The following is a 14,782-nucleotide window of genomic DNA, read 5'->3' as shown; positions in this document are numbered from 1 at the left end:
AGGGCATAGTTGCAAAACTTGCACAAAACAAGAGGATCAGAATTTTTTTTTTAAAAAAAGAGAATAAAAAGGAAAAATCACCTTTCACAATTATTCTTTTTTGCTATTTCTCCTTCCAAGGCCAGAGATTTGATGAAGAAAAAAAAAAAAAAAAAGAAAAGAAAAAATGGCGTGCAAGTGCGGAGGCAGAGGAGGCTTCTACTACACTGTGAACGCAGAAGCGAGCTTCGATCGCGACTCAACGAAAACGCCAGAGTTTCTTCTCCGAAACGTTTCGGCGATCCGCATATTCAGAAATGGCTTCTTTCGGAGTAAATGGCGATCGGTTGCTGGTAACCATCGCATTTTGAGGTCCGTGCATTACATTTTCATTTCATCTCTCTCTCTCTCTCTCTTTCCTGTTTGGTTAACGAGAAAATGATACAAAATGGAAATTTGGATACCCGTGCTTGAATTATTTTGCCTAATGTTTATTTATTTATTGTTTTTATTAGTTTTTAATAATCGAAGAGCTGAATTGGAAGCTTGTTCCTTGATTTATGAGAAGATTTTGAAGTTTTCGTATCTTTGAGCTGTACATTGCATTTGATGTTAAGCTGGTGATAAAAGAAGAGAATAAGGACATTTTTGAATCGATGGAAATCAAAATCAGTTTCTATTAGAGCTGAAATATTAAATTAGATGAAAATTTATAAGAATTTAATGAATCAGAAGAGATATAGAGCAACCAGAAAAAGAAGGAAAGAAAATCAAATCTCAAAATGATAAAGATTAAGAGAAATAATAATCAACATTTGTAATGCCTTTTACCGTCTATGTAGTCACGCTGCGTTTGGTTGTTATAGACGTAGCCAATCAGTGATTAGGAAAAGAAATTCTGCTTGAGTATTGTTAGTATCTGAATTTACGGCACTGTGAGGAGAAGGATGGAAAATGATTTCTTAAACTTACTTCCAGTAGTTAGGATACGGTTTTCTTTAAAAACAAAGCTCATGTTTATAGTGAAGTAAGCATATGTTTGCTGTGGCTGAATAATTGTGTTTCTATGTTCCATTTTACTTCTTCATATTCATTTTAGTTTCCTGGAAAAGGCGTTGTCTCTGTCCATAGAAGTTCCTTCCTAGGTTGCTTGGATTGTGACGGTGGATGTATCACTTAGCAAAGCAGCAAAAATTTAGAAATCGTGTGGCTTTTTTGTTTCTCATTTTGCTGATTTTTATACCTTACCCTGATGTTTTATCATCAATATCTTGCAGCATGGATGCTCGAGAGAAATCAAGATCCACGATATTGAAATCATCAAAAGATAAGAGGGTGCCTATTTTTGTAATGATGCCTGTGGACACATTCGCTGTTGATGCTTCTGGGAGTCTAAGGATTAGAAAGTAAGGTTTTGGCCTTAAATTTGCTTGATTATTACTATATTATATGTTCAGCATTCCTAAAAGAGAGGTAGACTCAATGTGTTCCTCATGCTTATCCAAAATAAGGAGAGTGTGATCATATTTGTCCTAATTAATATGACCATGTCATCGGATCCAACTTTTTCTCTTTTGATGTCTTAAATCTTAGGTATTATGTAATGTTTTGCTTTTGAAAATAAAATTCTTTTTATGTTTGTCTTTGTTGTTTCAGAATCAAGGCCTTAACTGTATCTCTAAAAGCGCTCAAGTTGGCAGGTGTTCATGGAATTGGAGTTGAGGTGTGGTGGGGAATCGTGGAGCGATTTTCTCCTTTTGACTACAATTGGTCTCTATATGAAGAGCTTTTTAAACTGATATCTGATTCAGGCCTGAAGTTGCATGTTGCTTTGTCTTTTCACTCAAAGATTCACTCATCTAATGGAAAAGGGGGTGTGAGTCTTCCACTGTGGATTTTGGAGGTATGGCTGTTTACTTATTACTGTCATATATAGTTGCAAACTGAGTGATAATTTGCACTGTTGATGTATGGTCATTTAACTGTTTTACTCAAGGTTTTGGTGCAATTCATTAGACTGGTAGGAATCTTGCTATCCAATCCCCCAATGGTAATGTAATCTATTAGAATAAAAAAATATATTCAAGTCTTCCTATTATTTATTTTTCCTCAACCGCTAATCCCTTGTGTACGCGATCTACTACTTTAATTCTATAGGTAAGACTGCATTCAGTCTCCAATCTATATGAAGCTGCTCCATTGAAAAGGTTACCAGATAAAAAATATATAAAGAGGACCTTGTCTGTATTATGATTATTGCAACTGCTAAAGTACTGCTAATTAATACCTTTTTGGTCCTCAGATTGGTGATGCAAATAAAGATATATACTATCGAGATCGACATGGCTTATCCAACAATGATTATCTTACACTAGGGGTGGACGGAGTTCCTCTTTTATCTGGCCGGACTGCTCTCCAATGTTACGAAGACTTCATGCTTAGTTTTGTTAACAAATTTGAATCCTTTATTGGAAGTGTAATTGAAGAAATAAGCATTGGTCTAGGTCCTTCTGGAGAACTTAGGTACTGTATAGTTCTTATGTCATTCATTACCCTCTTTTTGTTCAAACTGTGAAGTTATTGTTGAAACATAATTATGAAGCCATTGCATTATTTTCTTAGTGCAGGTATCCTGCTCATCCTTTTGGTGATGGTAGATGGAAATTCCCTGGCATTGGTGAATTCCAGTGCTATGATAAGTACATGTAGGTGTAAAGTTTCTTTCATCCTGTGATGCAAACTCAGTTGTTTCAGTATTCTGAAGATAGTTCTGCTTTCAGGATGGAGGACTTGAAGTTGGCTGCATGCCGAGAAGGAAAGCCTCAATGGGGGGACAGAGGGCCGCAGAATGCTGGCTGTTACAACAGCCTTCCATCAGGGGTGCCCTTTTTTGAAGAGGGACAGGAAAGCTTTCTATCTGATTATGGTCGTTTCTTCCTGGTACGTATGCTTTATCTGTTAATATTTCACCCCAGATTTCTGTCTGACAAAGTTTTCTGTAGATTTTGGTAGATTAATCTTCTAGAACATTCACGCACTGGTTTTTAAGCATGCACTATTTGTGCTGCTACAATATATTAATTTAGAAGGAGTCAAACTATCTGTTTCAGTTTGATGCATTGACAAGATATTGTGCAATACAGAAGTATATGACTGAGTTTAATCTGATGCATTGTCAAGAATCTAGAAAACCAGACTTTGGAATGATCTTTTGCAGGAATGGTACAGTGGTAGGCTGATTTGTCATGCAGATGCCATTCTTGCAAAGGCAGCAAAGATACTGAAGAAATATCAAGAAAATGAGCAAACTTCTGTTACATTGGTGGCTAAAATTGGTGGAATTTATTGGTGGTACCAGACTGTATCACACCCTGCTGAACTTACTGCTGGTTACTATAACACTGCTCTCAGGGATGGTTATGATCCTGTCATATCAGTGTTGTCTCGCCATGGAGCTGCTTTGCACATACCGTGAGAATTTTATCTCTATTTTGTTCTTTTTTTTCCTTTTTCTTATTTACCTAGATCAGTTTTTGTTTGGAATGCATTATTCATTTAATGACTGATAGTTGCCCAAGAAATAGAATTGTTAACTGATGGACATGAAGGCTTTGAATCTTCTAAAAAACTCACCTTGTGAATCTCCTGCTTGGAACTTTATTTTCTAGAAAGTTTGAAACCAGTTGACTTCTTTCTTTTTTGAGTTGATCAAATCTTGAGTTTAAAATTTATAAGATGAACTATTAGATGCTTTGGGAGTAGCAAACACATCAATATCATTTATGTTTGCCTTGTTCTTCTATGTTGAAATTCTGTACGATTTCATTGTCTACCCCCTCTTATCTAAGTTCATGCATGTATGATGTTTGTGATCACAATAATAGCCTTTTCATAGAAACTTAGTCATATATCTTCCAGCATTTTCATTCTTTAACTCTCCCCTGCAGCTGCTTAGAGATGATGGACAGTGAAACCCCGCCAACATATCTTTGCAGTCCTGAAGGATTACTGAAACAGGCATGAGTTATCTCTTTATTTACAAATTTTCCTTTTCTTTTTTATCGTGAAATTTTTTATTTTAGTTGATGCAATTTTAGCTGTTTAAATCTACCAACAGAGTGTTCTTTTATCTGAATTTTTTAACTGATTAAAGAAGTTTATTCATATAGTTCCAATGATGGTAACATGCCTTATTGTGATCTATGATGTTATAATTTGCTGCTATCTGTTATTTAGCTAAATATGTTACATGTGTAGCCTCTCAGATATGCTCCCTTGAAAAAGAAAAAGAAAAGATAATATTCTTCAATCTCCATAATTTTGTAGTGAGTGGGCATGGTTCAGTGTATTTATTAGGGCTTAATGGGCAGGCATGCTAGTAGCAGTGTCAACATCACTTCGCCACCCTGGTGCCTAAAAGATAAAAAGAAAAAGGGAACTGAACTAACATGTTATATTTATCATAATCAATGTAACCCTTAAAGCCTAATTCCTCCCCAGACATTTGGTATAATCATGAAATGTCCTGAAGTTTCTCCTAGGATAGAAGATTTTGAAACAATTATGTTTCACTTACTGTCCTCTTTGGACTTGGTTGTAATCTCTATAGGGGAAATATTCTTGTTGCTCCTTATGAAGAAGTTGAATGAGGTTGTTTAAGAACTATATGGTATGAGATTTAACAGCTAAAGAGTGTGAAATTCAAATGCAACTTGTCTCATTTGTGTGCTCTTGCTAAACACTAATTTCTTTGACCTTCTTCCGAGTTTCTGCTGCAGATACAGTCCGTCTCAAAGAAGAGGATAATTAACTTGATTGGAAGAAATACAACTGAACGACTAGACAAGGTAAGTGTCATTCAATGTTGACAGACTCTTGTCTACCTTTAGCTTCATAACAGGATTTAATTATTTAATTGTTTTTCTGGTAATGATTAATATGGTACTTGTGATGGCTCTTAACTCTTTCAACCAAGGTAACCCTGGTGCTTCACCTCATTTACATATTAGCACAAGGTTGTGCAATTATTTTAGCATTATCTTGTTTAGTTCTCTGCAATTTTCTTCTCAACTGTTCATCTTTTTCTTTAACTTAATCTTCTTTTGCCAGGATTTTCTTTACTAACATAACTCATACTTGCACTCTCTCTTAAATTCTTGCAGACTGGACTATGGAAAATTCATTCAAACTGTTACCATTCCCAGGCAGAAGTTGTAAGGTCATTTACTTATTTCAGAATGAATGATAGTATTTTTAGGGTTGAAAATTGGAATAACTTTGTACCTTTTGTTAGAATGATGAGCACAGATTTGTAATACATTTTTTCAACCGTCTAACCATTTTACTAAGCTAATTAAGATCTCCCTGCCCCTACCTTATTTTTTATCCTGACTAGGGGGAGAAAGGGAATTGCATAAGCTCTTGTAGCCTTTTCATATCAGTTATTCATCTTTACGTCATTCAGTCCAGCTTTGAAATTTTTGAGATGTTGGAAAATAAATCCAAAAATAATCAAAGGTATAGACAAGTAGAAAATTTGGTTGGCTAGATATTAGCACAATTGTCCTACTTGGCAAATTAGACTTCCTGCATATTGAGCCGTCTTTGTTAGAAGTGAAGGTGGTTTTGCTGCCATGCTTGATGCTTTTAAGTAACTTGCTGAAGCTTCTTCTCCAGAAGGTGTGAAGAAAGCACCATTGAGCATCATATCTCCTTCTGATCTCCAATTCCAGCTCTTCCACTCTTCATCTAATGAGTTCTCATGTTTTGTCACCTGATTAAAAAATATATTATTGAGAACACATGGAAGCTAATGGAGTACATTTTTGAAGAGGTTGAGGTACATGGTATTCAAAATTTATCTTAGATATTTTAAGAGAAAGGATAGCCAGTTTTTCATAAGTTTTTTCCTCTATCTTCTTGCTCTTATATGCTCTAGGCCCATGTTGGGCTTGCTATTTCATATAATGGATGGAGTTAGTGTAGCTACATTTGGGTAGAGAAACTTGCCTCCTTTGTAGAATTGTTGTCTAATGCTATGTAGACATTCCCTTGGCTATTGATTGTCGGGCTGGCACTTCCACCAATTGCATACATCTCCCAACCACTGTATACATTGTTGACGATATGAAAGTACCCATGCCTGCATCTGAAACATTTTGGCAATATGTTTAGAGTTTTTATAGGTATAAAGTGTTGATGATGAAGCATACATCATTGTTATAGGTATAAAGTGTTGATGATGAAGCATCATCATGCTATACTTTGTGTATGCATACTGCTATAGGTGTAGGTGTCGGTGAATACTACCTGGGAATTCGCTGAACCAGGCCTTCCCCAAAGTAATTGAAGGCAATAGTTACTTGCATGTTCTTGTCATCAAGGAAGTCATCATTATGACCCATGAGCATGACTTCATTGTGATGTAGCATATAGTTGTTAGAGATTGTTATCGCTGTTGAACCATACGTTGCATCAATAAGCCCATCGTAACAATTTGCAAGTGTGCAGTGATCAATCCACACATCCCTCGAGCTGAATATTGAGATCCCATCCCCATCGGATCTACCACTTGTTGTGTATTGCAGTGATGGATCCCACACCGTGGCATATCCTGAAGGTAAGCAGTCATGTATGTAGATATTATGTATGATGATATTACTCACATTGCGTAAGGTTATGCATGGTCCATGTGCTATTTGGATATCATGTCCTCTCCCGTCGATGGTCTTGTATGAGTTGATCAGGAGTTGTTCCTTTAGCATTATGACCATGTCATGATCAAAGATGATCCATAGCGGTTCTTCTTGAATGGCAGCATGACGAAGTGTGCCTGGGGTAGGATTTACGGGATCATCGTTATCAGAATCTGTTACTACATAAACTTCACCATCTCTTCCCCCAATAGCATCTTTCCCGAACCCAACTGCACAATCAGCTAGCCTTATCCGGTTGGTGTCCCATTCAGGGTCACACCTCCAGCAGTCATCCATAGGGTTACCAGTTCTGCATTGTTCCCTGTCCAACTGCCTTGTTGAGTAGTACCTGTTTATATGCCATAGCATAGACAACTCTAAACAAGTCAGAAAACAGGAGCTTTAGAACTAAAATAGGTACTAAATTTCGAGAAATTGAGACCATTAGGTTGAAAATGAAGCTAGCCGGAGGAGGGGCTTACCTTCCTGCTTCTTCTGATACCTCCTCTGGTAGATGTCTGGAGAATGTTGAGGCAGCATGTAAGAATATGACTAGGGAGAAGAGGTATAATGTCGGCATCTCATAAACAGGAAGCTTTTGCTAGAACTACAACATAGGGATGACCCAAAGGTATGGATATATAAAGCCTAGGAATTGAATGATGCTGTGAAAAGCTGGTTAGTTTTTCCATATAGCTACCCGCCTTGTTCTTTGCTTTCTGAGAGGGAAGAGCTTCGGCTGTAAATGGCGACCGAATAGTTAGGTTCATAGTGCTTTTTTTCTGTTTATTTTGAGTGGTTTTTGTAGGCTTTACAACATTGAAATCATCGAGCCTGGTTTATGTTTGCATTAGTAGTTTTTTCTTCAGTATATTGTCGGGTGTAATAGCGCAGGAATTTGTCTTTTAAAGGAAATGCGTCTATATTATCCTTTAGGCTTCAGTATATTATCATTTACACTTGTACTATGATATTTTTTTTAATTAAGATTCTCTTTTTTATTATATTTAAATGAATTTTTAAATTTTATGTCCATGTGATATATCAGCTGACAACTTGACATGGTCACTTGACAACTAATGTGGTCATGTGCGTCGGCTGCGCCAATTATATATCAATTGAATAAAAAATGTTAATTAAAATTAAATTTGATGATAATTTATTTTTTATTAAAATAAAAAAATTATTTAAGTATAAATCAAAAATTAAAATCTTATTTAGGTCCTGTTAAAAATTAAGAGTTTAGTGGAAAAAAATATTGTAATTCTAGAAAATAAATGTCTTAAATTATTGTACAAAAGCATATAGTATATATCAAAGAATAATGAATTAATCTCAATCTATACGTCTGCAGCGGTGAATATTAGTAAGCACTGCTAGTAATGGTAATGAACATTTACTCATTGGAAAGAAACGTGGTTGCTCTTTATGTCCGAATTATTCTTTTGCCTATTGTGAGATCTAAAATTAAATGGCATGTTATTACATTCAAGCATCTGATTGAATAATTGATCTGTCTCGAAAAATAAAGTTGGAACTCTGCTTTTATGAATATAAAAAAATCACTTAAAAACTCTTTTATTTTCTCAAGCATAATATTATGTCAAGATCCTAAACAGTCTTTTTTATCTTAGAATATTCCAAGAGAAATGTTGGATATTTTTTCTTAATCATTTAAATAATCATCACTTGATTTTAAAGGAATAATAGAAATTAGTAGTGTAAAATAGAGCTTTTTGTCTTCACAAATACGTTGACCATTTTCTTTTCCCCCAAATTTATTTTATTTCAGGGAGGTAGATATTCTTTGCTCAACTATAACGCAATAGCAGCGATAGCCAAGGCCTTTTCATATCCTTTCCTCCCCTCTTCTCCTCTCTTTTTCCCTCTGTGCTCTAAGCTTCGGCAAGATCTCCACTTTACATCCAAAACAACCCAAAGATCTTCGAAAGCAGGATGCTTTTATTCAATCCTCTCTCTTCACCACCAACTCCTCTATCCTTATCACAGAAAACCCATTACTCCACTTCAATTTCATCTCTCAAAAAGCATCCATCTTTTTTCACCATAACAAACTTTCCCAACCAAAAAAATAACCCAACAAGAAGAAAACTTTTCATAGCCCAAGCTAAAGGTGATGACTCAGCTGATGGCCCTGACAGGCTAATTTCAGCAATATGTTATTTTTATCCCTTCTTTGATGGCGTACAGTATGGCAAGTACGTTATAACACAGTTCACTCCAATTCAAGTGCTTATACAACCACTCTTCCCAGCTATAAAAGTGTTCAAAAGCTTTCCTTTGAATGGGTTTTTAGTGTTTTTGACTTTGTACTTTGTGGTTGTTAGGAATCCGAAGTTTAGTAGGTATGTGAGGTTTAACACTATGCAGGCTATCGTGCTTGATGTTTTGTTGATTTTTCCTGATCTCCTGGAGAGGACTTTCAATCCAAGAGATGGGTTGGGTTTGGATTTGGTGATGAGCCTGGATAGCACTGTGTTTTTGTTCCTTTTGGTTTGTTTGATTTATGGTTCCTCTTCTTGCTTGTTCGGGCAGTTGCCAAGATTGCCAATTGTCGCTGAAGCTGCTGATAGGCAAGTTCTTTGATGGCCTTTTCTGATTCTGCTAATCAATTGTTGTTTAGACCGAGATTTAAGTGTTAGAAAATTTGGCATCTCGATTTTCTTGGCCAAAAGAGAAGGAAAGATATGCATTAGATGCTGTCATTATTGTTAAATAAACAAAAAAATTATGAAATTCAGTCAATGATTGTTGGTTTTCTTTACTCTTCATACATTTGATGGCTGGTATTAATGTTTGATAAGATTATTCATTTGTTCTTTTATTGATAGATAATGTTTGATAAGATTAGTTGAATTGTAGACTGGCAAATTTGCAACACTGCCAGACTTGGATGAATGCATATTCAGAACCCATCTCTCCTTGGTGCATGTTACTCCATATAAGCCCATTTTCCTTATAGATTCTGGTAAGGTTTGTCACGCTTCTTGCTCTTTCATAGTTGCTTTGTTTTTCTTCTGGCATTGCATAGTCTTGTTATATTTATTCTAGTACTGTGGGATACTGAAACTTTCCTCACCCTTTCTCTTTTGAACCAAAATTGAAACAGAGCTTGCAAAAAATGCTAGCACATTGGCCATTGAAACTTGCTTTTGCATAATGACTAGAAGCTTTAAATCATTATGCTCGTGGAATCATACTGACAAACACAAGTGAAGAACTTGATTTCTAGTTGTTGCAAAACCTGTCAAGAATTACGATGCCTCAAAAATTGAAAATCTTAAGTAGAAAGAACAAGAGTGTGTTCCTAGAGAAGAACTTCCTCTTTAAGTTTGCTTTTCTGGCTATCAAGGCCTTAAAAAGAGATTGTTGTTCATGGTAGAGTATCAAGAAAGCCCATCTAAAAAGGTAAGTTTTTTCAATCAAACCCCATAGATCTGGGTTGAATGCCCATTGTTGTTGGACCTGGCTCAACAACATCCAAGAGTCTTTGACTCAAAAGGAAAAAGAGGTAGCCACCAGCCCTTATAACTCCTTTGAGTCACTTTGATTTCTATTTACTATTTACTAGCAAAATTACTTTGATTAAGCTTTATAATCACTTTCTTACTTTATGGCTAAACCATTAGATTAAACTTTCTTTCTCTCCTTTTTTCCTTTACCATCCTCCAAACAAAGCAAAAAACCCAGAGATTATTGTCAATGAAGTCTCTTTCCAAAGTTCTTTCTTTCCCTGTCAATTTAAATAATTTATAAGATTCCTTAGCATATCTCAAACCCTTAACATGATTCCTTGACTTCCATATAAAGTCACACATTAGCCATGTGAGAAAATTGTCATCTTTCCCACTTTTCTATTTCAGTTAGTCAAAGATTTAGGTGTCATTGGAACCTACTTTTGTCTGGCATCATCTTCTTCGTTGGTATGTTGGAACGTTCATATTGATTTTGTTTCAAGCTCTGCTTAGGGATTTCAGGAACTATAATGAAAGTACTAGAAAAATTAAATTGGGGAAATCACCTAGTTATCTGATTATTCTACTTTGACAATTTGGGTTTATACGCTAGTCAGTATCAACATTTCGGTGGATCTGATCAAGAACACGTGTATGGAAACTATTGGTTTGCCGTAGGGGTGGGGGCCTACCAACCACTTATACCATAATATAAACAAAACTAATGTTTCAGATTAGAAACTTAATGGCGTCCAATTCATACTTTCAACATCAAATCTAAGTCAACTTTTGATGTTATGTGTCTCTTATTTGGTTTGGTTTGGCTGGAGGAAGGTAGGGATTTCTTTATTATTTCCATCAGCATATAAGATTTCAGCTACATGAACCACAAACACTTTATGGTTATACATCAATTATGATTCAATGATTCATAAAGTGCAAACTTTATGATAAATTTATGCCTGCTCTTTGTTCTTAGATCTGTTTTGGTCCCTCCTCTTTGATTCTTTAATGCCCATTTTCCATGTGGTTGCTGCCCTCTACCATGAAATAGAAACTAGACATAGGCAATGTTTTATGGGGTTTATTTATTTATTTATTTACAATTAAATATATAGTATATTAAATTTAATTTGGTTGGTTGATTTTGAAATTTGAATTGGGGGTTTGCATTTTTTAACTATAGGCATGCTTGACCATTATTCAATTGAAACATATTATTGTATTAGGTGGATGAGGCATACCACAAAACTTGTAGCCATCATCCAATTAAAAAAAAAACATACTATAAAAGTTATTTAATCATTGGCTTGTCTCCCTATGAATATAAATTATAATATTGATTTTTTTCCCAATCATAGTGTTGGATAAATATTTGTAGTATTCCTTTTGTTATTTCTCACTTTGGCGTAGGAGAAACTAAATCTTAATTGATTACCGTTTTTATATGCTGAAAATTCTCGCAGGGTTTAGTTATTTTATTAAAATTTTATTAATTAATAAAATAAATTATATAAGGAGAGAGATGTGACACCTTACTTTCAAATTCACAAGAAATATCGAGAATAAAAATTATCCAAGATATTACTTGAATGAGTAATAATAAAGATTTACTTGAATTTATAAATAATAATAATAATAATAAAAAATTAGGAGTACTGTTTTTTATTTTTTGGTCATTTGTTAAGAAATGAATTTTTGTTGATATTCCACCTATTTAGGGTTTTAATCAATCTAAAATATTTCAAGCTATGTAAACTTTTTTAAAAAGAAAACTCAATTTCGTATTGGTCTCGATGAAAGGAGATTTTAATCTAATTACCAGTACATGGATTGGTACTGCCACCAAAGATTATCAATACATGGATCGATTCTGGCATTACGGTTCACCATAAGTAAGTAGTTCATAGCATCAATGTCAGAATTTTTATAGCATATTTTAATTTTTTGAAAATTTTATTTTTATAAATGTCAAATTTTTAATATAATTGTTTTATAAAATATATTTTTATCTTTTAAATATGAAATTCGGACACTATTACTATATAATACTAAATGTAAATCAAAATATTATAATCAATTCTGCACTCTCCTACGCTCTCACGACAACAACGTTAAGAGCTTTTTTGATTTAATTTTTTTAATTTAAAAATTATTATAAAGTTTTTATAAAAAATGATAACCTTTAAAATTAAATTAAAATTATTTGATAAACTGTCCAGTAAAATAAATTATATAAGTTTTAATTTTGATTAAAATTATTATAATAAATATTTTTATCATTTTCAATCACCTAAGCGGAATAAGTTTATATGATTTTAGATGTTAAAAATAAAAATATATATAAAAAATGAAATAACTTTTAAACTTATATAATAGTACTAGTATTAGTTTTTTTTATGGAGAATAGAGAAATCTTTTAAATAGTACTTGAATTCAGCTTTAAATTTTGAGTTTTTTTTTATCTTAATTTTTGTAAAAATAAAAAAAAATTAAATTTTACTATTTTATTATTGAGTTTTTTATTTTTTTATTAATTTTTATAAAGAGATAAAGAAGAGAGAGATCGTGATTCTCTATTGAAAGAGGGTGATTTGTAGAAAGATAAAGAAGAGGAATATCGTATCTTTTATTGAAGGAGGGTGATTTGTAGAGAGAGGAAGAGAAGAGGAAGGTTGATTGAGAAAATAATATTTTTTTAAAAAATTAGTATATATTTAAAAGAAGAGAAGAGAAAATTATTTTTTAGAGTTTTTTTTGTAATTTTGTTCTTTAAAAAAAACGTACTTTCTTTTAAAATTTGTTTAACTTAATTTTTACTTTTAATAAACAAATAAATTAAAAAAAAAAAAAAAAACCAAACCAAGTAGTCAGCAAGTCAACGCCTGATTTATTTTTACGCAATTATGTCTTGGTGTTAGAGTAACTCAAACACGGTGAAAAGTTGCTAAGTACTTATCGAAAATTTTCATCATGCATACAACTAAGCCATGGAGCCTTTTGTCGGTGGAGGGGCTATGGCTAACGTCATGAAGCCGAACACTTTCCGTCCACGTGGCGTCACCTCATTGAACAGTTTCCAGCCTGGCTGTTTTCGGAGCACGAAGCATTGGCCCTGTATGTTAACTAAAGTTACTTAACTCAAGTCCCTCTCGTTTTATCCAATTGCCCTCTTACTTTGGATCAAACTACGAGAATGCCACAACATTGACCGGGTATTTTCTCGTGGAAGTCATGACCATCTTGATCCTGCGCCGACACTCGAATTCGGCATCTGATCTTCAATCGGACGGTGGAGATGGATCCATATTGTTGGGAATCAACAAAATTGACCGCCAATGATTGGTGTGATTAACATGAAATTTTGTTAAAAAAACCTAAATAATAATTTCATTTTGAGAGAAACTATGTAACAAAAAAGTTTGCATTAGAAGCATCTGAAAGAATACTTGAGAAAAATTTCCCAGTGTCGTTTTGGTAATAGTTCGTATGAAATATTCTTTTCTTCTTTAAATATTTATTTTTATTTAATTTTTTCAGATATTATATTAAATGTTTAAAAAATGCTTCATTTTTATGTATGAATTAATCGACATGTAAATCTAATTTCTTTTGTCATGATTATGTTAATTAATAAGATTCGTAATCTCTGTTGAATTAAAAAAATGAAAAAAACAAAATAAAATCATGTAAAAAAAAAGAGAGATGGAAACCTGGAAAGAGGTCATATATATATATATATATTCTATGCTTGCAAAATGGTTTATGGTGTATAATTTAATGAATGGCTTTTAAAAGGAAATGCCTTTGGATATCTGATGAAAGAGATGCTAAGCAGCACGTGATCTGTCAGCTTCTCCTCCTTTACTCAAATCTTTCATTTTGATTTATTCCCCCAATGTCTCTCTCTTTTCCTCCCTCGGCACACCCTTTTTGGCCGGCAGAGCTTACCATCTACACGCAAGTGCCTAGCATCATTTTTTTTAATTGCCATTTTAATATAATGTTCATAGAAGACCTTGATCCATGCTTAATGTAATGGAAGTCATGCATATTAGAAGCACAAAGCTTAACCCAAGACATGATCATGGTTGCCAAAAGTTTTTTTTTGAAGCTACAACAACAAAAGCTTTTCTTGTTCCTTTTAATTATTGGAACTCACCTATGCTTTTAGGTGACTTATTACTCTACTCTTTTCTAGCTTATAACTTCGAAAATAGAAGATTCGAAACTAGGGTTTTTGGGGACCAATGATGGGTGTATTATATTTCTTTTTTTTAAGATTAATTAGAATATTATTATTGTATAATTTATACAAGATTGTTATGAGATTACTTGTTAATAGAATCTCGAAAAAACGAGAAACCTAGTTTTTAAGTTTGTCTCTATCTAGATTCAAATCAGTTTCTTTGAACTAAAGCATAGGTTAGTATGCCCCTACAAGAAAATGTAAATCATTTTTTAAGTTGCAATTGGTGGCAAAATCCAACCCTACTGCTACTACCCTCTCAATACTCCAGCATAATCATTTTTCCCTTTTATGTCTCATCTTTCCTCTAATGTCACTCTCCTTCTTCCCCACTCGAACTCACAAACACCCCCCCCCTCTCTCTCTCTCTCTCTCTCTACTAA

At 33.8% G+C, this 14,782-nt stretch overlaps 3 protein-coding genes across 4 annotated transcripts; 2 read left to right on the top strand and 1 right to left on the bottom strand.

Moving 5' to 3' along the window:
• On the top strand, positions 115 to 5,332 carry LOC18593289 (inactive beta-amylase 4, chloroplastic). 2 transcript variants are annotated; one of them, XM_018124676.1, is made up of 10 exons: positions 115 to 351; positions 1,257 to 1,385; positions 1,636 to 1,882; positions 2,282 to 2,502; positions 2,607 to 2,684; positions 2,760 to 2,919; positions 3,167 to 3,450; positions 3,927 to 3,996; positions 4,758 to 4,826; positions 5,142 to 5,332. In XM_018124676.1, exons 1-10 carry the CDS (start codon positions 167 to 169, stop codon positions 5,292 to 5,294), a joined length of 1,596 nt encoding a protein of 531 aa, XP_017980165.1. In that variant the 5' UTR covers positions 115 to 166; the 3' UTR covers positions 5,295 to 5,332. The 2 variants fall into 2 exon arrangements, with proteins under 2 accessions (XP_017980165.1, XP_017980166.1); XM_018124677.1 differs by having other exon boundaries at positions 3,197 to 3,450; positions 5,142 to 5,294.
• Positions 5,389 to 7,487, bottom strand: LOC18593288 (putative pectate lyase 21). Its single transcript, XM_007020439.2, has 4 exons — positions 7,157 to 7,487; positions 6,289 to 7,023; positions 5,989 to 6,127; positions 5,389 to 5,752 (listed from the first exon to the last, which is right to left on the bottom strand). The coding sequence occupies exons 1-4, from the start codon at positions 7,252 to 7,254 to the stop codon at positions 5,531 to 5,533; spliced, it is 1,194 nt and encodes a 397-aa protein (XP_007020501.2). The 5' UTR covers positions 7,255 to 7,487; the 3' UTR covers positions 5,389 to 5,530.
• On the top strand, positions 8,462 to 9,507 carry LOC18593287 (protein TIC 20-v, chloroplastic). Its single transcript, XM_018124679.1, has one exon. It carries the CDS (start codon positions 8,631 to 8,633, stop codon positions 9,279 to 9,281), a length of 651 nt encoding a protein of 216 aa, XP_017980168.1. The 5' UTR covers positions 8,462 to 8,630; the 3' UTR covers positions 9,282 to 9,507.

Source organism: Theobroma cacao, chromosome 7 (genome assembly GCF_000208745.1).
Source record: "Theobroma cacao cultivar B97-61/B2 chromosome 7, Criollo_cocoa_genome_V2, whole genome shotgun sequence".
Taxonomy (NCBI): Eukaryota; Viridiplantae; Streptophyta; class Magnoliopsida; order Malvales; family Malvaceae; genus Theobroma; species Theobroma cacao.
Note: the sequence above shows the minus strand (reverse complement) of the source record. Positions and strands in the feature narration are given on the sequence as shown.

Bases quoted from the DNA above. Each gene is read 5' to 3' on its own strand.
- LOC18593288 (XM_007020439.2), bottom strand. From the start codon at position 7,254: ATGCCGACATTATACCTCTTCTCCCTAGTCATATTCTTACATGCTGCC. The intron at 6,128-6,288 runs GTAGTATTCACC...AAAATGTTTCAG, and splicing joins CTGGTTCAGCGAATTCCCAG to ATGCAGGCATGGGTACTTTC. The intron at 5,753-5,988 runs GCAAGTTTCTCT...TTTTTTAATCAG, and splicing joins ACAACAATTCTACAAAGGAG to GTGACAAAACATGAGAACTC.
- LOC18593289 (XM_018124676.1), top strand. From the start codon at position 167: ATGGCGTGCAAGTGCGGAGGCAGAGGAGGCTTCTACTACACTGTGAAC. The intron at 1,883-2,281 runs GTATGGCTGTTT...TTTGGTCCTCAG, and splicing joins TTCCACTGTGGATTTTGGAG to ATTGGTGATGCAAATAAAGA. The intron at 2,920-3,166 runs GTACGTATGCTT...TCAAGAATCTAG, and splicing joins ATTATGGTCGTTTCTTCCTG to AAAACCAGACTTTGGAATGA.
- LOC18593287 (XM_018124679.1), top strand. From the start codon at position 8,631: ATGCTTTTATTCAATCCTCTCTCTTCACCACCAACTCCTCTATCCTTA.